The 27,701-nt window shown below is 38.8% G+C and overlaps 4 protein-coding genes across 5 annotated transcripts; 3 read left to right on the top strand and 1 right to left on the bottom strand.

The window, feature by feature from the left end:
- The first annotated feature begins 292 nt into the window (after positions 1 to 292).
- LOC122784656 lies at positions 293 to 6,005 on the top strand. The gene is made up of 4 exons (XM_044049953.1): positions 293 to 543; positions 2,495 to 2,791; positions 2,889 to 3,185; positions 3,354 to 6,005. The coding sequence occupies exons 1-4, from the start codon at positions 498 to 500 to the stop codon at positions 3,545 to 3,547; spliced, it is 834 nt and encodes a 277-aa protein (XP_043905888.1). The 5' UTR covers positions 293 to 497; the 3' UTR covers positions 3,548 to 6,005.
- Positions 6,006 to 9,078: 3,073 nt separating this feature from the next.
- On the top strand, positions 9,079 to 17,309 carry piga (phosphatidylinositol glycan anchor biosynthesis, class A). Of its 2 annotated transcripts, XM_044019614.1 has the most exons (8): positions 9,079 to 9,239; positions 10,228 to 10,369; positions 10,544 to 10,705; positions 10,790 to 11,060; positions 11,248 to 11,380; positions 13,503 to 13,635; positions 14,805 to 15,011; positions 16,327 to 17,309. In XM_044019614.1, the coding sequence occupies exons 2-8, from the start codon at positions 10,259 to 10,261 to the stop codon at positions 16,633 to 16,635; spliced, it is 1,326 nt and encodes a 441-aa protein (XP_043875549.1). In that variant the 5' UTR covers positions 9,079 to 9,239; positions 10,228 to 10,258; the 3' UTR covers positions 16,636 to 17,309. The 2 variants fall into 2 exon arrangements, with proteins under 2 accessions (XP_043875549.1, XP_043875548.1); XM_044019613.1 differs by having other exon boundaries at positions 10,228 to 10,705.
- A 71-nt stretch (positions 17,310 to 17,380) lies between these two features.
- On the top strand, positions 17,381 to 22,341 carry asb11 (ankyrin repeat and SOCS box containing 11). The gene is made up of 6 exons (XM_044019615.1): positions 17,381 to 18,675; positions 18,764 to 18,871; positions 19,516 to 19,666; positions 19,742 to 19,876; positions 21,900 to 22,088; positions 22,178 to 22,341. Exons 1-6 carry the CDS (start codon positions 18,559 to 18,561, stop codon positions 22,300 to 22,302), a joined length of 825 nt encoding a protein of 274 aa, XP_043875550.1. The 5' UTR covers positions 17,381 to 18,558; the 3' UTR covers positions 22,303 to 22,341.
- A 2,521-nt stretch (positions 22,342 to 24,862) lies between these two features.
- On the bottom strand, positions 24,863 to 27,701 carry LOC122765583 (gastrin-releasing peptide receptor-like). Its single transcript, XM_044019930.1, has 3 exons — positions 27,310 to 27,701; positions 26,288 to 26,627; positions 24,863 to 25,174 (listed from the first exon to the last, which is right to left on the bottom strand). Exons 1-3 carry the CDS (start codon positions 27,699 to 27,701, stop codon positions 24,863 to 24,865), a joined length of 1,044 nt encoding a protein of 347 aa, XP_043875865.1.

Genomic DNA, 27,701 nt, shown 5'->3' on the forward strand with positions numbered 1-27,701 from the left:
ATCTTTACATTGTAGGTTGAGTCTTTAATAGTTTAACTGACAGTATATGTGGCCCATGCTGACATGATCATCTATAAATGCTGGACAATTAATATGCCATTTTTTAGTTATACATGCCAAAGTGCCCTTATTTTTCACTGAGAACCTGCCCCCCAAAATGAGTGTCCTGAGTGGAATTCTATTTCCTATATGGACTTTCCCAGTAAGTGTCCAGACCTTCCGGATGAGGGTAAAGCGGTAGATGGACATTCCCAGTATTCCCACCGGAAAAGACTCTCGGGGCTATAGTTTCACTTTTCAAATGACGCTCGTAGCTTGCTGATTGCGAAAGGGCTGCTCTTCCTTATTGTTGGCTGTTTTTTTTTTTTTATTTTTTTTATTTTTTTTACTACTTTTACCACAGCATTGTCTGAGCGCGGCATAAAGAACAAATAGACGGGACAGTTAGACTCATTTAAGGGTTATTGCCACAACTTTAGGAGTAAGTGGCGTTCAACATGTGGGCACTTCTTCTGGGATCAATGATGGTTTTAATGGTCTCAGGTACGTTTTCACGATTCAATTCACCGCGTTGTGATTGTCGAAGGCATCTGTTGTTAATGCTATAACCACGAACAATTGCTTGGTAAAAGTCTGTAATCAAAGAAATACACCACAGATGAGAAATGTCGGACTTTGTCTCTATGCTGTTGTGTCTATGCTGATAGCATTCCTGTCTCGCTATCAATTCGTTATATTCAGTATGTATGTATGTATAAGATAAAACACATTACACATAAAATGTATTGTGCCCGTTCTCATCAAAGGTAATAATAAGGTGATAAAGTGATAATAACAAGGATTTCAAGAAGAGTTCATATGAGGTTTGTCAACTCTGACAATTCTCAACACCAAGGACATTGTTTTCAGTTCCTCCCAACAATGAAAACCACTGAAACAATTCATTCTGAAATTACATTTTTTATTTTCTGTTTTCTTCGCTCTCTGTAACAAAGAAATCATTACAACGGAATCATTTTGGTTAATCATTTTGGTTGGACAGCATCATCATTTGCAGGTTTGAAAAACACTGAGCAGCATTTTTCAACATTTTTTGACATTGTATGAACCAAACAATGGAGAAATTGATCGACAGATTATGAAAATAATCTTTAGTCGCAGTCCTACATGAAATATCAATGCACACTTTCACATTGCAACAAACAAGCTATATTTATGAGAGGAATTTGGTTAGATGAGGTGACTGGTCCTTTATTAAGTTTAAGTGAGTTTTCAGTTTTAAGTGAGTTTGTGAATATTTATTTCTGGTTTAGTTTGAACTAGTGTAAATGTCTTTGTATTAAAAAGTTTTGACGTCATAGAGCTTTATTTAGGTAAAATAAAAGCTCATGGCAGGGAAGTGTGTGAATAAAATAAGAATCTGTCACACCTGTCCATTATATTCACTTTACACTAATGATCTAATGATCGTTTTCAAAGATCACACCCTTTTTTTTAATTCAACTTTGATTACTTCAAGTACTGTGGGAAACCTTAATGAAAAATGTAATGGAAAGGTGAAAGCAAACCTATCTGCAAATTGTGGGAGCGTTGATGATATTTTGCTTTAAAAGACTTGAATTGGAAATTTCAATTTGTTAACTGATGATGTTGTATTTAGGTCACTTTCTTACTGCTCTCAAGTTTTCAGTATTCATTTGTTTTATGTAATAATGCAAGATGTCCATAAAGGAGTGGCTTTGTGTTTCAACAGCAGGGCGAAGGGTCACTGCTAAAGAAGATAGTTTATGTCAGTGTGGCTCAAGGGGATTATTTATTATGATATGCTGCAGTGTGTTGTCAGTCAGTCAGTCATCATCTAACCGCTTTATCCTCCACCAGAGGGTCGCGGGGGGTGCTGTGCCAATCTCAGCTACATCGGGCGATAGGCGGGGTACACCCTGGACAGTTCGCCAGTCCATCGCAGGGCCACACACAGATAGAGACAAAAACAACCATTCACTCTCACACTCACTCCTATGGTCAATTTAGAGTGTCCAATATACCTATTCCCCACATTGCATGTTTTTGGACTGTGGGAGGAAGCCGGAGAACCCGGAGAGAACCCACGCACACACGGGGAGAACATGCAAACTCCATGCAGAAAGGCCCTTGTTCCAACCGGAGCTCGAACCCGGGTCTTCTCGCTGCAAGGCGAGAGTGCTAACCACTAAACCACCGTGTGGCCCGCAGTGTGTTGTATATTATTTAAATGTCTACAAACAAGACAGTACTTTTCAGACAATGCAAGGTGCAAAAGAAAGATTATAAGCATTTATTACTTTTAGGAGATTCCTAAAAAGAATCCTTGTAAATCATATCAGCTATGTACAGTAGCCTGCACTTAGACGTCATAGTTGGAAACCACCTAACCACACCCAATGCCAAAAGCTTGTATCAACTCCATGTCGGGTCTGAGAATTGATTTAACCCAATGTTGACTTTTCTTTTGCAGGTGATACTGACGTGACTGTCTCAGCCACCTTAGGGGACACGGTCCTTCTGCCATGCAACTGCTCAGGTGGACGTCTGAAAGAGTTTAAGTGGCAAAAGGAAGACCCTGGCAAACTGATATACCATGAGGGGTTCAAACCCAACTTTAAGGACAGAGCCAAAATCTTTGTGGATAAGGACAGTAGTGACTGCTCTCTTCAACTGACCAACATCACAGCTGATGACCAGGGAAAATATAGATGTGTATTTCATATTCAGGAGATATATGACCGTCAGTTCATTGAGCTAAACATTTCTGGTAAGTATATGATTTATTCATGATTCATACTGTATTGTGATCACTCATCAGTTCCGCCAAGAATGTAATTTTTTTAACTGAAGTCTTCTCTCACCAGCAAACTACCACATTTGTCAAAAAAAGCTGAATGGTGATGCAAGTGAGGGGGTTTTCCAGTGTGAAGTAGAAGGACGCTACAGAGAAGCTAAGATTCAGTGGTTTTTGGAGGGAAAGCTTCTTACAAATTCCTCCACAGCTATAATCCACATATACCCCGTAGTCCCTTATGCCAATGGCAGCTACCGTTTCACGAGCAAACTCATCACTCCCTTCAGTTTGACTTCGGAGCCTAAATGTGACGTGAAGACCGAAGGCATATCTCCTGATGTTATCGAGTTCTGCAAAGACACATCTGGTAAATATTTGTATTTGTTTAATTTGGAGACACTTCAGTTTATTTTAGAATGTTATTTGCAATAGCAGCAAGCAACTGGCGACTTTTAAAAATGTTTTGTGTCTCGGAAATAAGATGAAAGTATGATTGATTTGTTGTATGTTTTTCTTTGCAAATGAACTTTTCCAGATCACTTGAAAAAACACCCACCACAATACTCCATGTTGTGGTTTACAATCATCCCCGTCGTATTGGTACTATTCATCCTGGTCTTCTGGTGCCGCCGTCCTCACAATCAGCAGGAAATAACACGTATTGCCAGTTTTGCTCGTCTTGATTTACAGTCAGTAAATCTTCAAGGAGGGGAGACTGACAACTGCTAGACAAACAAGGTGAATTCCATTTTAAAAATTGTAAAAACACTATATACATAAATGTGGTATCAAACCTGTACAGATACTTTACACGCTGTGTGGCACTTGCCAGTTATGGTGTTTTCTAAACTAAACCCTCCTCCCTCTTTTGAGGCTAACTCCACCTAATGCTTGATTTTGAAAAATGCCAAGAAATTGGCTGAGAGGAGGAGGGAGGGAGGAAGAGTGGGAACCTGTGCAAGAGGTTTGGTCTGATAGTGAAATCTTACACAGAGAGGTGTCAATGTTTAACATCCCCACCACTAACAAGGAGCTCCATGAGACAAGTCACTTGATCACTCACACCATGCTTCAAGCAGTGGTGAGAGAAAGGCTCCGGTGTTTACAACAGAGTGACTAAAGCTTGTACCAGTGAAGCAAGCATGGGCTGAGAAAGCAAGTGGCAACATTTTAATGCAGTAGCTGGTGTTCGACCAAAGAGGCAGAAGATATGCTGATTTTTGTCACAACATGTATAACTTCACCGCACCAAACTGTGAAGATTTGCAGATGAATCATCAAATAACACTACTAGACCATTTGTATCATATTAACTACACAAGTTTATGAGACCTTTATCTTATCAACAAGATCAGGTATTTCCTTTGAAACATTTTCAAAATAAATGAAAATTTTGTTCAAACAATGCATAATCACAAAAAATATTAATTATATAACAGTAAAGCGTGTTAAAAATGTATGTATCACAACTGTATATTTGATTTCTCTGATTTAGATTTTCTCTTCTCTGAACATTCATGTCACATTTCCGTAACGTAATTTGCATCATGCCTTCATGCCAAAATTTGTTTTGATTTCTAAAATGAACATTGTTGTCAGCAAAACATTGCCAAAAATGCCCAACGTATCAAATGATATACAAAAAATATCTCACCACATTTTTTGCACTTTGTTATAATATGTAAAAAAGTGTGTCAGACAGCAGCAGTTATTAAGTACAGGGTTAAGTCATTATACAGTCAACAAGATGTTTTCTGATTAATATAATATATAACAAGAGTTTCAGATATACAGCAACAGTTATTATGTACTTAATGTGAGACATGGCCACCCTGAACAAAACCACCATCTGTAAGATCCATTTTTTACTCCGTAACTTCCATATGTCTTTTATTATGACTGAGCTATATCATAAAACTGAGCCATTCAATATGATTATTGAACACATCTGCACATCAGGTGTTTTTAAATCATACAAATGTATGTTATATCCCTTGCCTATTCCCACTTACATAATTGCGATATATATGTAGATTGCAAGTGTTAAGAAATGAGAATGATACTCTCTACTGTTTATTTTTTGTAGAGGATCACTGACAGGCCTCTTTGCTCATACACCAGTATGACAAAAACAAAAACACGAAAAACCCGCTTAAAGTGAAGCAAGCTGTTCAAAGGGGAAGCACATTTTGACAAGTCACAGTCAAAATGGCTGCTGTGCAATAACATGTGACTATGTGAATGTGGAGATTGACAGAATACTAGCTTAAAATAATAATATCGGTCCTTTCATAACCTCCTTTTCCCCAACATGTTTAGACTGGTAAAGGAACGTACACAGGGAACATTTTTGAATTTTTTTTTTTTGGCTGGAAAAAGAAATATGAGTCACAAGTCATGATTCTGCATTCAAGAAAATGTTCATGTCTTACTCACGGTGGGGCAGTAATCAGCTCCGGCATTTCACTGAACATTTTTATACTGTATTTGTCATGAGCCATAATAATACACCTTTTAAAGTATGTGTCAAACGAATTTGGTTTCTCCTATTTCCTGCTGTCAGATTAATGGTGAATAACTGTGAATAAATATCATGTAAAGGTTTGTTTTAACAATTAAGAATATAATCATTTTCTAAGTTTGCAAACACATTATTCTCAGGTGGTTCTTCAAGAAACATATTTGATTATGTCAGCCAGTCACACGAAGAGTGACAGTGGCTAAGCTTTACATGTCATGCCACTATTCATACATTTTTATTTTCATACATGTTTTTTTTTTTATATCGTGTATTTTGTTGTTGCAGTAGAGCTGTAATCTTGCAGGAGTTGTATGAGTGGGCAATAATGTTTAAGTATTGTCAAAAGCCATTTATATCAGAGGAAAAGTGATTTGTGTGTGAAATCCAAAGCACCAGCTTGTTTTTGTTTTCATTTGTTGAAAAAGTTGTCATGTACAACTCAGAGGTGCCAGATGTAGCATAGAATATATAGAATATACAAAAATATAACTGTTATTTTTAAAAAGAAAAGAAATGCAGGGAAATGCAATATCAACTGTCTTTAAAGCCTTTTGATTGTTAGATTTGGGAATGACTATATGTAGTGTATTTTATACGTATTTTCTATTGCCAATTTTGGACTTTTGTGTAAAATATTTTGTCAATAAAATCTTAAAATCTCTTAAATTTTCTCTCTTTGATTTCTAAAGAAAGATCTTTTCCCGCATCATTGCAAAGTCTTTTGATACGTGAACAATGAGGAATGAATGCATTTTATTTTTTGGTGTGCAAACAATGCCAGAAACGATGAAGTAGTTTCGAGATGGGTGTCACAAAATGAACAGTTTACGTTAATGGCTCTTTTAAATTTGATCATATACTGTATGAATTGGCAGGATAATATTTGTGAATGATTTTAAACAACAATTTCTTCACCTTGTTGACAATGACAATGAAGTATTTGTGAGGGATCATCCAGATTCTCGTTATTTACGTTAACAACATTATTCCAATATGATGTAACACGTGGAATAGGCAACAACTAGAGCTGCAACTATTGATTATTTTCATAATAGATTAATCTGTTGATTATTTTCTCGATTAATCGTTTGGTCCATAACATATCAGAAAACCTTAAAAAATGTTGATAGATGTTTGTCAAACCTGGAAATGATGATGTTCTCAAATGGTTTGTGCACAAACCAAAATGATTAAGTTTTAATGATTTCTTTGTTATCCAGAGCAAAGAAATAAAGGAAATGGGATACACACCAAATGGGTTTGGGTGTGTATCTGCTTCATTACCTTGTCTATGAAGCCCTAAAAGTCCTTAACAATCAGTTCAGCCACTGCTGAGAGCACAGGGTTTTTATTGTTTTCTTGAGCTCTACAAAGCGACGAGGCACCTCTGTTGACTAATTACGTCACTGGCATCTCACCACTCCTGTAATCAACAGTGCCTCCTAGTCCGGGCACTAGAGTCCGGGCACATCCGGTGACGTACTTTCAACCGTAGAAGAACTACTCTCGTTGTAGCTGCTGAGTGGGAGAGAGGGGAGAAGATGGTTATAATTAATTATTATATTATCCATGTAAAAGGCTGGAGTTGGAGCAATTACTGACAATATCAGGGCAAGACAGACAAAAGATAGATAGAGATGGGAGAGATGCCTCTGGGGTTGAGAAGGAAGCAGCTGATGGTTAACTACTGGGCGAATTTGAAGGGACACAGGGATTTTCACCCGACAAAAAAGGTACCACAGGAAAGCTGGGAGAACGGGAAGAGTCAGAGTGAAAATTTTGGGAGAGTAGGGAATGACTTAGCAAATGAACTGGGAGTCTTAACATTGAGAATAAGCCCTACAATAGTGTATCCAGCGACACCAATATGGTTGCTTGAGGGTCCAGAAATAGACTGGCATTTGTTAGAGCTTAAAAGAAAAGGAAAAGGTCAAATAGATTTGGTAAGTGCATTTAAGTATAACATAATGGGAGAGTATAATGATTTTATACTGGTATATACAGATGGAGCTAAGGAACCTGAAACAGAAGTGACAGGATTTGGGGTGGCTGTGCCAGAGAAGATTATTGGTTTAATTAGGAGAACGTCAAATGTGTTAAGGGTCTACACGGTGGAGATGCTGGCAGTGTTGGTAGCATTAAGATGGGTGGAAGAGGCCAGACAAAACAAGGAACTGATCTGCTCAGATTCTTCATCAGTTCTGTCGAGCGTGAAAGCATTTCATTCTAATAGCTGTCAGGACATGTCAAATGAAATTCTTCTGTCAGTTAAATGAATAATGAAAAGAGGAGGTCAGGTTAGATTTATGTGGGTACCAGCATATGTAGGGATGAGGGGGAATGAGAGGGCAGATGAATTAGCAAAGAGAGCATTAAAGAAAGGAAGAGTAGAAATGGAAGTGAGTGTCAGTAAGGCTGAGGTTAAGAGTGTCATCTGGGGGGAAATCAATCAAATATGGCAAGATAGGTGGGGGTAGAGGGAGGCATTTATATCAAATACAAAACAGCATTAGGGTCAATAGGGCAGGTATGGGACACAGGAGAGAGGAGGTTGTGATAATGAGGTTAAGGCTTGGGCACTGCACTGAATAAGTATTGGTAGGGAAGTATCAGACAGGACAGTGTGAGAGGTGACAGGAAGAGGAGGCGTCTGTGGAACACATACCTTTGAGGTGTAAGGCATATAGAGAGAGGTGATGAAAAAAATTCGGGGATCAAGAATTTAATTTAAGGGAATAATGGAAATGAGTGAGAAAACATGAGTTAGGATAGTAGTGAAGTTCTTAAGGGATACAGGGCTTTTTTATAGGACATAAATTAGAATAGAAATGGGGAAAATATATAGTGTGTGAGTGTATATTGTGAGGGTGGCCTTTTTTCTGTTTCACACTCCAGAGCAGAAGGGGGCGGTAACAAAAAGAAGAAGAAGAGGAAGTACCAGGAAGTAGTGATGGTGAGATGAAGCCTCATGAGGCATTGAACCACTTGAGCCAATTGGTTCGAGAAAGGGTTCATTTCTCGAAGCTTCATGTGCACACGAAACCACCTACTGGCCAAATGTATATTCACAGGCAGCTGTATCTGAACCACATAATATGTGATGCATTGAATTTTTGTGTCTGTTATGTCTGTTAGAAATGACTATGAATTACAAAAAATGTATGACCAAATAATTTCTGTACATTTTTGAATGTATTCTGTGTGTGTAAATCTTCCCAAAATGGTAATATCATAATATGGCAGGTTGTGCAATATTTTTCTGAAAATGGCATGGGCGTAATCAGGCAGAGGACAGTGAAAGTGCTTGTGGAACTAGGAAAAAGGCACAGATTATGCTTGTGTAACTTGGACAATGATGAGCCTGGCTGGCTCCATCCTATATCACCTATCCTACTCTCCTCACTCTCCTAAATCTCTCTCTCTCCCTAAACTCTCCAAACTATATAAACGCTATCCAAACTCTAGTATCCAAACTCTCTAAACTATCCAAACTCTATCCAAACTCTCAACTGACCGCAACTCTCCTTCAAAAACCCACATTTTGAATGGAGCCTGAGGGGTCTATATAGCTGTAAAACCTCGCGGCAAAATCTGAACCACTTCCCGCAGCAATCACGTGGTACAGCCGGGCAGCGAGGCTTCGGACGTCATCATTTTTGGCTCCTCCCCTAAATTAAGCAAGCCTCGGTACGCGCATCGCGGAAACGCCCCCTCCCCTACTCTGCACACGCTTCGAAGCCTTGACACGGAACGTCACGTCACTACCAGGAAGTCATAGAGTGGCTAGAGTTAGAGTGGCTAACTGGCTATATAGAGGCTAGTGAGCAGAAATGAATCTGCTTATTAAAAATACTGCCGTGCATTTCCATAGTTCAGAACAAGATTGACATTCTGCCCACGGTAAGACAGTCCTGGACAACTAAAACCACGTTCTTCAAATGTCATTAAAGTAGTTAAATCTGAACGAAGTGGGTTAGCTTGATAGTAAACGTTTATGTAGGAAGCTAACGTAGAAAATGTGTAAATGTATCACATTACATTGAATCTGGTAGACGGATAATTAATCCTAGTTCACAAATGGAACAATTCACAAATGTGTTGAACAAAATGTATTACATACAAGCGACCGTTACCGGAAAATGTGTAGATAAATACAACTCTACTACTTGTTTGTCGTACATGACATGACAGGTGTCAGTGAGCTACGTAAAAAGTAAATATTCATTGTAAAGGAATCTGTTAAATTCATTGTCACATTTAAAGGTTTTTAGTAAGTAAGTAATATGTCGGTTGGTTTGAAATGGCTGTCGGTGCTGTGAAATAGTGAGGGTTCATGGAGTGTATGTTATCATACACGCTTGCACATTACTGTAAACGTAATATTTTCGGATTTTGACATTTATTGACAACTGGGTAGTTAGTGGTGGAGGATGTTTTATATATACAGCATTGTGCAATCGTGTTAATTATAGCAATGCTATAGTGAACATACAGTTACATACAATTATTTCTTATATTATTGGAACACATCAAGGGAAATAACATGTTTGCAGTTTAAAACAACTTGTCAAGCAAGATCTGCTGTGAAAAGTTCTTTTACACCAGTTTTATTCAAGACATGCTTGAGCTTTGCATACACATGCTGTAGGGATTAAACTCATTGACAACTTGCTAATATATAACACCGTTTCAGTGGCATCTTTTCAATCCAAATGCCAAAGACCACAGACAACACAGATGACAGACAAAGAAACTACAAAACTTGTGGTGCCCTAAGACTTTTGCACAGTACATAATGTAAAAAAAAACATGGGTATACCTGATTATCAGAATACTGTTGTTATTTATGTTGGCACATTAAGTGATAAATTAACCTATTTCTGCACAGGTGCCGTGCACAGGCACACAGGGAGTCTGCAATGGGCCAAAGAAGGGGAGGGGAAGCTATGAATACTCCTTCGTCTCAGGGAGTGTCCGGAGTTCCTGCAGAGTCTGGCAGGGTCTCCAGCGGGATGCACAGCATCTGCATGGTGTCTGACTTCTTCTATCCAAATATGGGAGGAGTAGAGAGTCACATTTACCAGCTCTCCCAGTGTTTGATTGAAAAGGGACACAAAGTGGTGATTGTAACCCATTCCTATGGCAAGAGGAATGGTATCAGGTACCTGACAAATGGACTCAAGGTCTACTACCTCCCTCTGCAGGTGATGTACAACCAGTCTACAGCCACCACCTGTTTCCACAGTCTACCACTGCTGCGCTGTGTGTTTGTCAGAGAGCGTATCACTGTGGTACATGCACACAGTTCATTTTCCGCACTGGCCCATGATGCACTGTTCCACGCGAAGACCATGGGCCTTAACACGGTATGTGACTAATTGTGATCCAGATCTTGGCGTGTATTCCCATTTTTGTGCTACACATGATAAAAGGAGTTTCATCATCCACAGGTGTTCACTGACCACTCACTCTTTGGCTTTGCTGACGTCAGCTCTGTGCTGACCAACAAGCTTCTGACTGTGTCGCTGTGTGATACCAACCACACTGTGTGTGTGTCATACACCAGTAAGGAGAACACCGTGCTCCGAGCAGCACTCAATCCAGAGATCGTGTCTGTTATTCCCAATGCTGTTGAATCTACCGATTTCACTCCTGACCCTTCCCAGCGCCAAGATGACAAGATCACTATTGTGGTCATCAGTCGTCTCGTCTACCGCAAAGGTACTTAGATATACTGTAGACATTTTATGTAAGCTATGTTTTGACAAGTGGTCAATTTTTTCTTATAACTGTCCATGTTCAGATCAGCCTCTTAAATCAAGTGTGCTTGTATAAAGTTGTGTGTGTTGCATTTTCATTGTTCACATATTCTCTAAGAAAGCAACATTTCACTTTCTCTCCTTGTCAGGAATTGATCTTCTTGGTGGGATAATTCCAGAGCTCTGCCTCAAGCATCCTGACCTGCACTTCATAATTGGTGGAGAAGGACCAAAGAGAATTGTATTGGAGGAGGTCAGAGAGAAATACCAACTCCATGACAGGTGATGCTCATACACATGTTACGTCTTTCAAGGTGTGATCTCTGGAAGAAACATTTCATAATGACCAAAGTGATAAACAGACTTTCTTTAAGACCACTCTACCAGCACCATTTACTTAGTATCTATTCTATAATTTTCATTAAGCCTTGCTTTGAATGAAAATGCATCAAGTTGCATTATGTGTCCTGACTGCCCAGTAATAATTGTAATAATAATAATAAAAATAATGATAATACATGTTATTTATATTGCACTTTACATTTGGAAAAGAAAAAAAATCACAAAGTGCTACATGTTAGGAACACTAAAACACAAATAAAACATGTAACATATACAACCCCTGGCAAAAATTATGTAATCACCAGTCTTGGAGGATGTTCATTCAGTTGTTTAATTTTGTATAAAAAAAGCAGATCACATGACATGAGACAAACTAAAGTAATTTCAAATTGCAACTTTCTGGCTTTAATAAACACTAAAAAAAATTGTGGTAGTCAGTTACTTTTTTAGACCAAGCAGAGGGAAAAAATTATAGAATCACCCTGTAAAGTTTCTTTCCCAAAACTAACACTTGCATCATATTAGATCTGCTCGTTAAGGAGAGGATTATCAAACCCAAAAAGAGGGTAAATCATCACGCAATGTTGCAAAAGATGTTGGTTGTTCACGGTCAGCTGTGTCTAAAATCTGGACCAAGTACAAACAACATGGGAAGGTTGTTAAAGGCAAGCATACTGGGAGACCAAGGAAGACACCAAAGCGTCAAGACAGAAAACTTAAGGCAATATGTCAACATGCAAAATGAAAACAGAAAATGCACAGCAAAACAAATGAGGAACAAATGGGAGGACGCTGGAGTCAACTTCAGTGACCGAACTGTAAGAAATCTAAAAAGCTAAACGAAAGCTGTCATTAACACCTTAACAGAAAAAAACAAGGTTACAATGGGCTAAAGAAAACCAATCGTGGACTGTGGATGACTGGATGAAAGTCATATTCAGTGATGAATCGCAAATCTGCATTGGGCAAGGTGATGATGCTGGAACTTTTGTTTGGTGCCGTTCCAATGAGATTTATGAAGACGACTGCCTGAAGAAAACATTCACATTTCCACAGTCATTGAGGATATGGGGCTGCATGTCAGGTAAAGGCACTGGGGAGATGGCTGTCATTACATCTTCAATAAATGCACAAGTTTACGTTGACATTTTGGACACTTTTCTTATCCCATCAATTGAAAGGATGTTTGGGGATGATGAAATCATTTTTCAAGATGACAATGCATCTTGCCATAGAGCAAAAACTGTGAAAACATTCCTTGAAGAAAGACACGTAAGGTCAATGTCATGGCCTGCAAATAGTCTGGATCTCAATCCAATTGAAAATCTGTGGTAGAATTTGAAGAAAATGGTCCATGACAAGGCTCCAATCTGCAAAGCTGATCTGGCAACAGCAATCAGAGAAAGTTGGAGCCAGATTAATGAAAAGTATTGTTTGTCACTCATTAAGTCAATGCCTCAGAGACTGCAAGCTGTTATGAAAGCCACAGGTGGTGCAACAAAGTACTAGTGGTGTGTTGAAGTGTTCTTTTGTTTGTTTGTTTGTTTTTCATGATTCCATAATTCTTTCCTCAGAATTGAATGATTCCATATTTTTTTCCCTCTACTTGGTCTAAAAAAGTAACTGTTACTGACTACCACAATTTTTTTTCTTGATTTCTTTTAGTGTTTCTTAAAGCCAGAAAGTTGCCATTTGAAATTACTTTAGTTTTGTGTCGTGTCTGTCATCTGCTTTTTTCTACAAAATGAAACAACTGAATGAACATCCTCCAAGACTGGTGATTCCATAATTTTTGCCAGGGGTTGTAGTACATAGTTAGAGCTATAGAAGCACATAAAAGTCAATGGTCAAAGCTATGGTTTTGAGAATACATTTTCTTTAAAGGACTCCAATGTCTGTGGTGCCCTTAGGTGTTCAAGCAGGGCCTTCCACAGCCTTGGAGCTGCTGCCGGGGCCCAGTGCCCAGAAATCAACTCATGACAGCAGTCTGGCATAATTACACACATCAGGTTGTGTGTGAAAATGATGATGTGCCCAACTTCTTTCATTTGTAACTTTGCAGGGTGCGTCTGCTGGGTGCTTTAGAGCATAAAGATGTCCGCAGTGTTTTGGTTCAGGGTCACATCTTCCTCAACACGTCTCTGACTGAGGCCTTCTGCATGGCCATCGTAGAAGGAGCCAGCTGTGGACTTCAGGTCTGGTGCTATTCTTACTAGCTTAAATTGATAGTTCTGGGGTTTTAAAGTGTGGTTGTATATGGTCTTGACACACATTTAGCAATGCCTGAGCTATTTCCTTACACTGAGCACTAGCATAAGGCAGAGATGCTTGCTCTTTGTGAAAATTTATGTGACTTTGTTCGAATGAGTTTTCTGTCTCCTGCACCAAATTCCATTGATAAAATCAAAGGTTTTCATTCCCTTCCAAATAAAGCTGAAATCTGGCTCTGGGCTCCATTTCACATAATACAATCCAGATGACTTAAAGATGTTGAAATGTATTTGTCTCAGATTTCTTGTGTGGTCTTTGTTTTCCTGTTAGTCAGTCAGCTATATCAGTCCCTCCAGGAGCTCTGCCCTTTCATTTATCCCACAATGGTTTTAAGTAGGGCCACATGGTAGTATATCACTCTGTCCATTTCCCCTTGCCCCTTGATTTGCCATTTTTGGTGTGTCTTCTGTTGTGGTTAAACAAAGGGATTCGAGTGGGGGGGTTGACCATTATTTGTTTATGTGCACTGTTTAAAATCAAGAAAAATGTCAATCCTGTTACTTGTGGAGAAAATGTGTTCTGCACAAAAGGAAAAAGGGCTCGACTTAATTTGTCGAGAATTATAAAAATGAGCACATATATGTTCATAATAGCAGCTAGAAATGGAATAGGGAAGATAATTGACCGAATAGGAGCCAGTCACATGTGATAACATGGCTTATTTATGTGAAATATGTTAATTACAAGATGATGTAACATAAGCAGGGCCTTTAGTCGTAAATGTGGTCATTTTCCTTTAAATTCAAAAGTAATATCTGTTTATATGACACAGTTGGAAGAAATGATAAGCTCATTTCCATCTGGAAGTTTGTTACAAAGTCAGGGAGTTTTGCCAGATTCTGCTCTTCCCAGATCTGAAATAGTGGACTGGATACAAGCGTATCTTGACCCACATGTTCAGAACAAACACAGTTATGAGAGTCAGATGTGGTTGTATATTTGGAGTGTGTCTTAACAACCTGAATCTACACAACCTGATAATTCATTTTAATATCTTTCAATCTTGATAGTTATGATGCTTTTTTATTCTTACACCAAGTCCTTCATACTTGTGTATATATATGTGTGTGTATGTTTTTGTTTCATTTCTAAGGTGGTTAGCACGCGTGTCGGGGGCATTCCTGAGGTGTTACCCGAGGATCTGATTACCTTGTGTGAGCCAAATATACGGTCCTTGTGCATTGGTCTAGAAACAGTCATCGCCCGGCAGCGGTCAGGCTCAGTCCGCTCCCCTGCCTCCATCCACGCTTGTGTGAAAAACCTCTACACTTGGAAAAACGTTGCAGAGAGGACAGAAAAAGTAGGTTCACTTTTTCAGTAACAGTATGTGTACTAACACATATGTGCGCATTTAGTTGTGAGCTTGTTGTTTAATTTTTGTGTGTAACATTTTGTAGCATTTATTGGGGAAGTTGTATGTGGCACCTGAATATCCCTCACCTCACTCTTCCCTTCTAAGTGTTTTGGAGAACCTATGTAGCCTCCAGTCAGCATCAAAATTCCAAAGTTTGTCCATTGTGGGCTGTTGTAAAGACATGGTCTCCATAGAGCTGACCTGGCTCCTGATATAAATATAAAAGGCTCACTCTGGGTTAATGAAAAGTAACCATTCGTACAATTAGGTGATTGTTTGCTTATAAATAATATAATTGGTGAAAAACACAGTAGCTATAATAATGTAGTATAAAAAAGTAATAATTATGTTGTCTTTTTATTAACCTAAATGTGTTGTTTCTGAGGGGTTAGGGTTAAATGGGCACTGAGATTATTTGGTAAACAGGATTAATGTGAAACAAGTTTGTTCCTCTTAAACAAACCAATATTTTTTGGGCCACTTGGGGGCAGTGTAGACACAACAATGCCCTCTCTTTACACTGATTTTCCAAACTTACAAACACTTATTTTCACAGCAGTTATGGACCACCATTAGCATTAGTTGTCTCTGGCTGCAACATTAACAATATTAATGACACTATTGCATTTTTTTTTTAATTGACAAAGCAAAAACAGGATAATCAGAGACACTGTATGTTTTCTAAGTAATAGATTAATTTGACATTTTAAATACCTTTTATTGTATTACCTTTTTATTGATAACTATATCATTCCATATCATCACAGACACATATTTTGAAATTTTCACAAATATCTTGCCCATCCTGACTGAATAATTGCTTTTCTCCAGAAATGTTTGTCTCTTTTTTTCCACTTGACTGGCCCCTTCTGACCCTCTTGGTGGCTCCAAGGTCATTTGAGTTTGAGAACCCAGATCTACAGTAAAGGCTGCGAGCTGGCTCATATGGTGTCAACACTTTCTTACTCTCTGACTGAGTTGCGTCTACAAGTTTAATCAAGTCCCTTACCACAGAATACACAGACACATGCAGACACGCACACATACTCTTTGAATAGCAAATAACAAAAGAGTGGTAGGGTAGACATCTGATTACTGATTATATGAATGTATACACTGACATAATTTATGGAAGAATGCTTAATTTTTGTCCTGATTAACCTTTTTTTTTTCATGTGTGAATGTAGTGTAGTGATGGTAGTTGGGGAGTCGTTTGTTGACTTTCATCAAGTGTGTTTCATCGCTGTGTTTGCGCTCTCAGGTGTACGACAGAGTGGCTGGAGAGGAGGTGCTTCCTCTGGACAGGCGGTTACGGAGGCTGAGGGCTCACTGTGGCCCTGTCGCCGGCCCCATCTTTGCATTCGTTGCAGTTTTGGACTTCCTCTTCCTGCTGCTCCTGCAGTGGTTTGTGCCAGATCGAATAATTGATGTCGCCGTGGACGCCACCGGCCCTCTTGGACTGTGGGGGCAGAAACCGAGCAGTAAAAACAAAACTCATTCTAAGAAGCACATAAAGCGAGCAGCGGAACTTCACCACAGTGATCACTCCTTACCTAAGTCTGACCTCTAACTGCACACATGAGGGTAAACCTCTAAACATTGCCACTACATGATAAATGCACTCATGGTAATCCCAAACCTTGTTTACATTTTGCTCATCAAAGGGGCCTGGAGATATTTTCATATTTGAAAGCTGTGTCGTTTTTAATGAGCACCTTTTTTTTCATTGAGACATTTAATAGATAGGGCTGCACAATTAACCGTAAAATAATCAAAACGCATTAACACAAAGTCTAACATCCAAATCGAAAGACACTGTAATTATTTGATGAAGATAAAATGTGTGTCAAATCTGCATTATAATGAAATTCTGCAGTGTTGTAGGAATTTAGGAGCAAAAATCTTGTCTGACAGATGAGAAAATGTCTTTGATTTATTGATAGACTCAAAAAAAATCAGATTTTTGTGTATTCTTCAATGAAAATGACAAGTATGACGCAATAAATTATACGTACCAATTATGAGGGTTAGGGTTAGGTTATCTGTCAAAATCCCCTTATGATTATTTTTTTTTACCATATTGTGCAGCTCTAATTATTAATAGCACTGACCAGAGGGAGTAAAAGGGCTTAATAACTATATACTTATTGTTACATTGCACAAAAAAACATTTTTTATTAAGATGATTGTGTAACCTCCAAGACTGTCCAGGCCAGGAAATAAATTGTATTTTCAAATGCTTTATCTTTCGTCCCAGTGTGTTTGTATTTAGATCGTCTTCATCTGTGTGGTGGAGACATTTGAATGAAACAGCTTGACCAGAAACACAACCACTTTCTTAGAACTAGTTTCACTAAAGTCATGGCTCTTGGGAAGGAGGTGCCAGACACAACTCAGAGAAGCTGAGAAATGGGAGGGGGTGAAGGTGGGTCAGCACTGCTATTCAAGGCCAACAATGGGGATTTGCATAGTATTGTGATTGCAGATTGAACATTAATATCATGCCTGCAAAAAAACTAAACTCTGTTGTATACTTAATGTGCAATTAAATTCAACAAGATCAGCAGATGAGTGTTGAATGTAGAGCAAACATAGAGAGATGTAAATGGCAGTGTTTTGTGTCTCATCACAATACATTGAGAAGTTCCTTGTGTGAAAATGTGTTTGTTTGTGCCTCCGGCTGAAAATATACTGTCAAAACAGAACAATTTGTGCGAAACTACACATCACAGACTTTGTGAGATGAAACACTGTACACAGCACTTGTATCTCGTATCTAAGTGTTAAGAGTGTGAAACTTGAAAAATCCTTTGTTTGTCCCTCTGCTTGTGGCTCTATGCAAGTCTGTAAGTGCTGAATTCAAGCTTTTCAAGTACAGGCCCATTCCCACTGCCATTGTTACACATGTAGTGTGGACTGTCCATGGGCTGGGATGAAGGTGGGCAGGAGGTGGTAATGTGGGGGAGGTGACCAAGGACGCAGATAAGAGGGGGGAGGTAGTCCGAATACAGGGTTGTGTATCCGACTTGGTGAGCTGGTCAGTCACTGGGAAGTCTGTTGTTGTTTCATTTTGATCATGGCTACTGTTCAAACTGAGGTCTCACTGTGCTCAAGAACTTGGCAAAGGCCCTTCCACATATATGGGGGTCTGGCGTGCAACTCACTGATGGCTGGTAAGTTTTTTTCTTAGTCTTTCAGTTCTTTTGTGTTTTGATGGAACTTGTCACAAAACTGAATCATGTTGTGATGTGGCTTAAGTAATAAAGTCTTTGTAATTTTTTTCTGTGGGTTTTGACAATTACATTTATAAAGCTGAAATCCTGAAATCTTTCTTTGCAGTGGTCAACAAAACTGAGCAGGTATTGTTCAGTGTTTTGTTGGCTACTGCAAAGTAAAGTTGGGACAACTCTGAAAAACAAGGTAAACATGTTTACAGACGGAGTCACCTCAACATTAAAAAAAAGAGCATGATCAGTTGGGCCCACCTGTAAACATGGACTTTGCTGATTTTGTTGTTTGTGTGTCTCCAGACACCAGCTCGGACAGAACTCCTCTCCACGAAGCTGCCTACCAGGGAAGACTGCTCCAGCTCAGAAACCTCATCGCTCAGGTCAGCCCAACACGGGTCTTTCTCTATCATTACAGTCATCGTCATATGACGTAATGAAAACCTGATCACCCTCCCGTCTTCCTTACAGGGCTTCTATGTGGACACACTCACCATGGACATGGTCTCCCCCCTGCATGAGGCTTGTCTCGGTGGTCATTACGCTTGTGCCAAGGTCCTGCTGGACAATGGGGCAAATGTGAGAACACTCTACATACTTAACACTCAAGCAGGTTTTGCTCGAGACTTAGAGTCAATGGTCTTGAGTCTAACTGCATCTTAAGTTCATTTACCGTCAGTCTGTTTATTTGTTTACATGCTATATGCTAAAGCTCTGAGAATCCTGAAAAACAAGAGCTGAAGGCTACAAGTTTGAAACGGCACAACTCTCTGGGTGTGGCATCAGAGAAGTGGGAGCACACTGTAGTGGACCACACCTCTGTTCCCCTGGAACAGGAAACATCCAAATAACTGAACAGAGCTTGACTGTTATTACATTGTGTGTAATTTTAACTTGGGGGGGGAAAAATGGATGGAAAGGAAAATGATACATGATACATCTGCACAAGTTCAGATCCGTGCTTAAAATCGCTCATCGTGTGAACAGTAATATTTTAGTGTAATGTTAAATGATGTTAAGTCAACTTAGTCATTCTGATGCTCAGTTTGAACGTCTCATCTATATGCATAAATGCATTGAGTTGCTGCTTTATGATTGGCCGAATATATATTTGAACAGGTATACCTAATAAAGTGGCCAGTGAGTGTTTTTATTAAATCAATGACTATACAGTGCAGCTCTTTAAGCTGTGGTATCAAGTTTCTTCTGGTTTCCCTCCACAGGTGGAGACAGTATCAACAGATGGTGCCACACCTCTCTACAACTCTTGCCGGAGTGGAAGTGCTGCTTGTGTCAGGCTCATCTTGAAGCACAGCACCTTCATTGGCACCGCCTACCAGCTGGCATCACCCATTCACGAGGCCGCGCGTAAAGGTGTGTGTACGTGCGACTGCAAAGACGTGTCCTGTGTGTGGCAGATTTGCTGACGTGGTGTTGTTTCTTTGTCAGATCACAGAGAGTGTCTGGAGCTGCTGCTGACCTACGGAGCTCATATTGACATAGAGCTGCCAGTGGTGGGGACACCGCTGTATTCTGCCTGCATGGCCCGGGCTGCAGCCTGTGTAGACGTCCTGCTGCGCGCAGGTAATGCCCTCCCTTATCTCTGCAGTGTGGAAACAAGTCATTTGATGTTTTTTCAGTGTTCTATTTAAATCATGTCGATATGTTCATACATGAGTTTGCATGTTCTCACCCTGTGTGCATGGGTTTTCTCCGGGTTTCCTCTCATAGTCCAAAAAACATGAAATATGGGGACACTCTAAATTGACCGTGGGTGACCCTCATTGAGGATAAAGCAGTAGAAAATGAATGGATGTTAATACATTTAATTGATTTTGAATATATAATATTGTAAAATATATACATGCTACTTTTCAAAACTGAAATATCTTTCTAAACTAAACGTTCTTTAAAAAATATGAAATGCTACAGGGTGTAAAAGTGTTTAATTAATTCCAGGTCAAAAAGCAACAATCATCTGTTCTCAGTATCTATCTCACAGAACATAACACAACACATTACAAGAATAGCAGTAAGATTAAAGTGCAGAATAATACGAAACAATGTTGTCTCAAGTGCATTAATGATAATTTGTGCAAATTAGCATACATAATATATATATATATAGTATACGTGTGTATATACATATATATATATATATATATATATACTGTATATGCACACGGACAGTTCACATGAGGTCATGAGTCCTTTTCACCAAATGGATAAACACATGATGCCGTTATGATACAGTACACATAAGAACAAGTCATAATACAGGAAAGAAACAACAGATAATACTGGAGAGAACCTGGTGAGTTTATGTTGGATATTGGGGGCAGTTTGACTGTTTCTTTTGACACATTCCCCTACTGTACACGGCATTGATTCTTTGCTGCCTCTTGCTGTTTCATGTTTTGATACCCCAAGTCACAATTGCGTGTCATAGTGAGTTCAGAAATTAAAATTAAAATCAGAAAACTATAGTGCTATTATAGCGTTGAAATCTCTCCACCATGCGACACCACTGATTGAAACCAGTGACAATAATATTTTGCCCCTGGCAAACATTCCTCATGTGTTAAATAGTGTACAAGTACCATCATCTATAATATATATAATACGTTACAGTATATAGCGTATTGCTTTTATTAGGTTTATAGCCTGTAACTTAATTAACCTGGGTAGTAAAATAAATTGGATCATTAAATGGTTTGTATTTATATAGTGCAATCATATAGTGCACCTATGTGCACCACATTTTCTGTGTGCTGCCTGTACAGGAGCAATGCTGGGATTGTCTTGTGTCTTGTCCAAGGACACAACAACATGTAGACTAGCAGAGCTGGGAATCACACCCACAACCTTCCATCACCTAGCTCTACTCTATGCTCTATTGATTTTAAATGAAATGGCTGTGGGTTGTTTTATATTGTTGGTCAGACAAATGTTGTGTGATGGAAGAAGTATCGGGAAACTGCGATGTCTTCAGCAGCAGCCTTTATCGAAGATTGATCAAGTAGTAGTCCAAGTTAACACTGTGTGATACCGAAGGTTGTTTTCCCTTCTTTCACAGCTTACGTAACATCCTCTCTAAAAAAAAACCATAGTAATATGACTTCATGTCCAAATGATGATGTCATCCATGTACCACAACACCCATCCTTGCATTTGTGAACATTGTATTGGGAGCTAAAGATAAAGTCATGTTCAGTCTCATGTATTTCTTGTAATACCTTCGTGTTTTCAAAAGAGAACCTATGTATCTCTCGTCCTTCAAGGACAATTGTTTTATAAATGACTCCTCCAATCAGAGGCTCAATTTTACGATATCATTACAACCTCAGTTTCTATGGCAACTCCCCACTTTCAAATACCTTTTTGTTCTGACTCTTGTGGACTTGAAATGCTGCCAGGTGGGGCTGCAAATCACACCTTTTAATATTTCCTTAATTAACAATGTTTTGTTTTTCATTTCTTATATTATAGAGAGTGGTGGTGAAGCGGGGGAGGACGCAAGAGACTTAATCACAGTCTTTTGCTCTATTGTGCTATAGTTAGTCAGGTAATTAACCATTTCTGTGTGTGTGTGTGTATGCACGTGTAGGAGCAGACGTTGAGGTCGGCTGTGGTCAGGACAGTCCCTTACATGCTGCGGTTCAAGGTGGGGGGGCGAACATTGTGGACATTCTGCTGGAATTTGGGGCCGACAGGTGTTGTAGGAACGCAGATGGAAAAACTCCTCTGGATCTGTCGATGCCAAACACTGCAGTAAGAGCGGCACTGCTGAAAAGAGGTGCGTTGTCACTGTGACTCTCAAATCCATGTCATACAAATAAAGGTAACACTGATTTACTCTTGCGTGACCCGTCGCCCCCTTCACAGGTCCCTGCTCTCTGTCCCAGCTGAGTCGTTTCTGTATTCGGAGAAGTCTGGGAAGAACTCGTCTTCACAGAGTGTCCAGCCTTTTCCTTCCTCACAGAATCCAAAATTTCCTCCTCTACCAATGAGACAACCTGCTTCTGCTTTTATTTTTTCAACCTGCTCTACATTACATATGTATATATATATATATATATATATACATACATATACATATATATATAAAAAGGTGAATTCAGTTTTTTTTTATTGGCCAGATAAATAACAATAACATTTTTAGCTTTAAACAAGTTTTTTTTCTTTTTTTCTTTAAGATTTCTAAAATATTTATGTTATGACTATGAGGACTATGTTATGACTATGTTATGACTATGACTATGTTATGAGGTGGTCTACTAAATGTGTTAATCACTGTGTACATATACATATATATGTATATTTATATATATATATATATATATATATATATATATATATATATATATATATATATATATATATATATATATACATACATATATTTGCTTATAGTTTCCTCTGTAGACGTGCTGTGACATGATTTAGCTCATCTAACAGATATTAAACGTTGTGTTTTCCCCCCCAAATTAAGCTAAACAGTCTTGTTGCCGTTACCGAAACACACAGAGGGGTGAGTGGCAACGCTTATCTGAAAGAATAAAATAAACAGCTTAACACTGTTAACTTTATCCCTAAAAAGATTGTGTGTTAAATGTTTCAAATCTTGAGCAAAGCATTGTTTTCAGAGATTGATTTGCAGATAGATTTTTCATTATTTGTTTAGATATATGCAGCGATGAGATACTAGGTTTTGTCTTTGACTTATTGTCTAAATGAAAACCTTCTCATGTTGCATTGTTGTTGTTTTTTTTTAACTTTTTGAATAAAATCTATTTAGTGAAAACCACCACTACCACCACTAATAATAATAATAATGATAGTGTTTTGTTTCAGAACCCAGACACTGCAGGAACTTTTTTTTATTACACTGAGCAAACTAGTAATGAGTTTGTAACTGGTGTTAGTCGAGGGAAAATAGTTTCCTATTTCAAATGCCATCATCAAAGGCCCATGTGCAGTGACCTATAAAAATGAGTTGGAGCTGATTTACCTTGACATTTCTTCATCTAATGAGCAACAAAAGCGGTCGCTTGTAAGAAGTTTTGAAAGTCATGCGGTGTACATAGATTACAGCATTTGACATTTTCTGTGAAGCCACAGTTCACAGCGGATTAACAATGAGGGTCCAGGACATACAGCGACAGAAAGAAAGTGAATGTCTCAATGCATAGTTTAAGTCCAAGAATGATAACTTGTTTTGCATGAGAGAAAAATGTCTCCCCTCTCAGCTAAAACCTGTATTTTTATTGAGTGAGTTTTAACAGGTGCCATAATAGTCACAAAGGAAATTATAATAAGACTATAATGTGATGAAATATATACTAAAATGACACATTAACATTTGCACGATTAAACATATCCAGTCACGACAGAGCTGCAGCAGATCCACCAGAGCAGCATCGCGTCTGTAAAACCTCTTTTGCTCAGACATTCTTTTTCTGTAAAAGGAGCTAAATCTTGGAACTTGCCACCTGATCATTTTGAAAGTGGATGCAAACTTCACAATTTTATTATGTATGTTTTATACTTTTATCGCATGTTTTGTACTAGTTTACGTTCACATAGTCACCACCTGTCAATTCCTGCCATAAAAGCCCTTCTAGGGACAAGTGTTGCAAATAAGCATCTGCTACAAACACCATGAAAATACAATAAACAAGTATTTGTACAAAGATGTTTTTCCAGTATTGAGTAAAGTGTATCGGAGAATGTAATGCTAAATATTTACTGCTTTAAAATGGTAGATTTACTGCAATACACTGAATAACTGTATTTTTCTAGACGGCACATGTAACCGATTAAGTGTGAAAATGACCAACAGCTTAGTCAGTATTATACACATCATTACAGGCTGAAATCCCCCTCTTTGATTACACTCCGACGTTGTATGAAGCTGCTGGAGCACAGTGTAAAGGATGAAAAGATAATACACAGAAGAACAGCCAGACGCTGAACACGAGCATTACTCGTAATATTTAACAACAACACTACGTACACTATTATGTAATTTAACATTAGACAAATAAATAACCAGTCACGTTTGTAGTAATATTTCCCATACGTTGATTAGCAGATTATTTTCCTTCTGAATATTTTACAAATTAAACCCTCAAATACCCACTGATCTTTTTTAATTAAACTAACTTTGCAGATAAAGTATTTGCATAATTGGACTGAAACTTTTTCATTCACAGTTGCAACTGCAAATAACTTAAAAAAAATGTTTTTTATGATTATACTCGGTTAAACTTCACCAAATCTGATTTCCAGAGAAAGTAACTTTCCTCTGCCATTAGTGCATTTGTCTATTACCTAAATAATTTCTTTCAACACTATGTTTCTGACAGGAAATGTAGCCTTTATATTTTCCTCTCATAATTGGTATTTGGTGGAGGGAAAGTAAATGAGAAATTGTCATTGAAGTTAGAAATAGACACAATTCATGTGCGTGGTATGACTTCACAACAATGAAACATTCTTATAATTGTCGATTTAGAGTTGAACATGATGAAAATGAATGTGACTTGAGTGATTCAGAGCCTTATGCTTTCACACGGTTGTGTTGTTTGTGTTCACACTATTCTGGCTGTTCATCCGTCTGGGAGAAGTGCAGCAGAGCTGCTTGTTAAAGTGTTTGCTGAAGCTTTTGCTCATCAGGTAAAGAGCAAACGGATTCACGCATGAGTTGGTGAAGGCCAAGATGCGAGCGCACACGCTGGCGACGAAATGGGCCAGTGACGTGTCCGCCTGGTCGTAGTTGTAGGAGCGGTACAGGTAGATCATATGACTGGGCAGCCAGCAGACCGCAAACAAGCCAACAAACACCAGCACGGTTTTGGCCAAACGCTTCCTGGACTTGATCTGATAGAACAGACAAAAGAAATCATCACAAACAAAGCTGTGAATGAACTCATGTACAAGTATATGATACAGCAGAAAATGGGTGAATGGTTCCACTGATACATCCCGTTATTTCTGTGGACAGTTGCCCCTGATGTGGATGCATTGAAATATTCACTTACTTGAATGAGAGAAAACAGGGAGAAACTATTTTATATAAAACACTTGCACAGACAACCTGGAGTCTAAAATCTTCACCAGATCTTCAAACCCATTCGGGGTTTTAAAGTTGAGGATCATACTTTAAATTATTCCAATAATCCCCCCCCCCTTAATGAGACATGAGACTTGTGCCCGTCAGCGTACTGCTGAATAAATATCAAATCAAATGTAACATATGGTAGAACTGCAGCATTTATCATCCATTAATGAAGTCTGTTAAATGATGAATGAGTGGATTACACTGTATACAATGTAATAGTGTTCATTTATTGACTCCTCTCTTCAATCCTGTTTTTGAAAATACATGTCATGGTCACTGGCATGTATTAATATTTCGGCTCAACTGGATTAAAATGGAGGCTATGCTCTTTGTTTACCCGTTGCCATGGCAAAACGTAGTATCAGAGCTCCATTGATGATGGATTTCATTCCCAACGCACACGCTTAACTCAGAGTGAACATACTGAAAGTTGATTGAACTAATGCTGATCATCTGTTCTGAAACCCAAAACTCAACCTAGAGTTGTCTCAGTTCTCCTGTCTTCAATAAAATCTTTCAATTTAACTCATCACTGACTCCAGAGGTTCCATCATTGGTCATCTCACCAGATAATCAAAAAAACAATAATGACTTTCATGTTTCCATTTTAAAAGAGAAGATCGGTCATTTTTGCCCAGAATGGTTTTGTAGATAAACAAGTCCAAGTGTCTGTTCATCCATCATCCATCATCCCTTATTCCCAAAAACCTAAAGAGAACTCAGGATTTCCAATCAACTTAACCCAAGTGTTCATGTCTTTGGATGGAGGGAGGAAGGGGCCGTGGAGAATAGATAATGAATGGATGGAGAAGGATGACTTTATATAACGACAGGAGCATTGTAAAAGGTAACAGATGATGCATCACAGAGACCTGCTTCTGGAGGTGCACGTGTCCTTCAGCTGGGAGGTCCACTGAGCTCCTGATCAGACTGCGAGCGATGAAGCAGTAGTAGACGGATATGATGAAGAGCGGGATGATGTAGAAGATGAGGAAGAAGGCTGTGGAGTGGATTTTCGGGTGCAGGTCTCCCGAGTGGGGGTAAGGGGCACAGGTCACGAATGTCTCATTGGTGTGGATGATGGTGAACGTGTGCAGGTCAGAGAAGACAGCTTCAGGAATGGCCAGAGACACAGACAGCAGCCAGATTGTCCCCACTCGTAAACCGATACTGGACCTACGGATGTCCAGAGGGTTGACAATGGCTTTGTACCTAAAGCAAAGATGAGATATTTCTATTACGGTGACATGGATTTTTCTTCTTCATCTTTTAATTTCTGTAATCGCTGTGTATGTGTTGTTCAAACTTTGACAATCTGAAGGTAAACATATATACTGTATTGTATTTTCCAATACAACACCAATAGTTTATCTATGTGCCATTTCACATATTCTTATTATGTGAAATTTATAATAGTGCTTGTATTATAATAGCAGTGTAGTTAATGGACATTAGTGAAAAATAAGGTTTTAAAGAAATATAAATTACACATAAATAATAACTATTGGTAATCATTTGTTTTACAACAAAAAAGGGTGTATAAACGTTGTTGATTTAAACACAATTTACACACTTCCAAAGATATACTATAATTCCGTATTCTACAATATTTAATCCAAATAACACATAACAAACAAACAAACAGGGAACATATCAAACGCATATACATTCAGTCAAGTTTAACGTAATTAAATATAACTGGATTATAGCATTATAAATACTATATGTATATATATTTTATTTATTATATAAATACTTCTGAAGAATAATTTCCATCCTACTTGAAAACAAGTAATTAATTTCCTCCCAGTAGCAATAATACAGAGAATAAAGAAGTTTTTAAAACATGCCCAGACTCTATACTATACGATACTATACATTGTGTGGTCAGTACCGGTCAGCGGAGAGAACAGTGAGTGTGAACACGGAGACTCCCACTGAAGTGAGCTGGATGAACGGGATAATTTTGCATCCAACGCGGCCAAACAGCCACTGGTCCACCAGGTAGCGGCTGGCGTCCACCGGGGCGCAGGTCACCAGCAGCAGCAGGTCACCCACAGCCAGACTGGACAGCAGCAAGTTCGGCACCGTGCGCATAGACTTCACCAACAAACACGTCTTCATCAAAGTGACGTTTCCGACCAGACCGATGATGATGATTGTCCCATAGACTGCAGCGATGCCCGTGCCAGGGAGCCAGATGATGTACTGGTGCTGGTGCTCTGCTGTGGAGTCCCAAAAGGATCTGGACCCGTTCAGAACCACCAGCGCCCCGCTGCTGTCCAT

Source organism: Solea senegalensis, linkage group LG2, assembly GCF_019176455.1.
Source record: "Solea senegalensis isolate Sse05_10M linkage group LG2, IFAPA_SoseM_1, whole genome shotgun sequence".
NCBI classification, from domain to species: domain Eukaryota; kingdom Metazoa; phylum Chordata; class Actinopteri; order Pleuronectiformes; family Soleidae; genus Solea; species Solea senegalensis.

Coding starts and splice junctions, on each gene's coding strand:
- LOC122784656 (XM_044049953.1), top strand. CDS start 498: ATGTGGGCACTTCTTCTGGGATCAATGATGGTTTTAATGGTCTCAG. Junction 544..2,494: donor GATGGTTTTAATGGTCTCAG/GTACGTTTTCAC, acceptor TTTCTTTTGCAG/GTGATACTGACGTGACTGTC. Junction 3,186..3,353: donor GTTCTGCAAAGACACATCTG/GTAAATATTTGT, acceptor GAACTTTTCCAG/ATCACTTGAAAAAACACCCA.
- piga (XM_044019613.1), top strand. CDS start 10,259: ATGGGCCAAAGAAGGGGAGGGGAAGCTATGAATACTCCTTCGTCTCAG. Junction 10,706..10,789: donor AGACCATGGGCCTTAACACG/GTATGTGACTAA, acceptor CATCATCCACAG/GTGTTCACTGACCACTCACT. Junction 11,381..13,502: donor AAATACCAACTCCATGACAG/GTGATGCTCATA, acceptor GTAACTTTGCAG/GGTGCGTCTGCTGGGTGCTT.
- asb11 (XM_044019615.1), top strand. CDS start 18,559: ATGGACTTTGCTGATTTTGTTGTTTGTGTGTCTCCAGACACCAGCTCG. Junction 18,676..18,763: donor TCAGAAACCTCATCGCTCAG/GTCAGCCCAACA, acceptor TCTTCCTTACAG/GGCTTCTATGTGGACACACT. Junction 19,667..19,741: donor TCACGAGGCCGCGCGTAAAG/GTGTGTGTACGT, acceptor TTTCTTTGTCAG/ATCACAGAGAGTGTCTGGAG.
- LOC122765583 (XM_044019930.1), bottom strand. CDS start 27,701: ATGGACAGCAGCGGGGCGCTGGTGGTTCTGAACGGGTCCAGATCCTTT. Junction 26,628..27,309: donor ACTGTTCTCTCCGCTGACCG/GTACTGACCACA, acceptor TCTTTGCTTTAG/GTACAAAGCCATTGTCAACC. Junction 25,175..26,287: donor ACGTGCACCTCCAGAAGCAG/GTCTCTGTGATG, acceptor CTGTTCTATCAG/ATCAAGTCCAGGAAGCGTTT.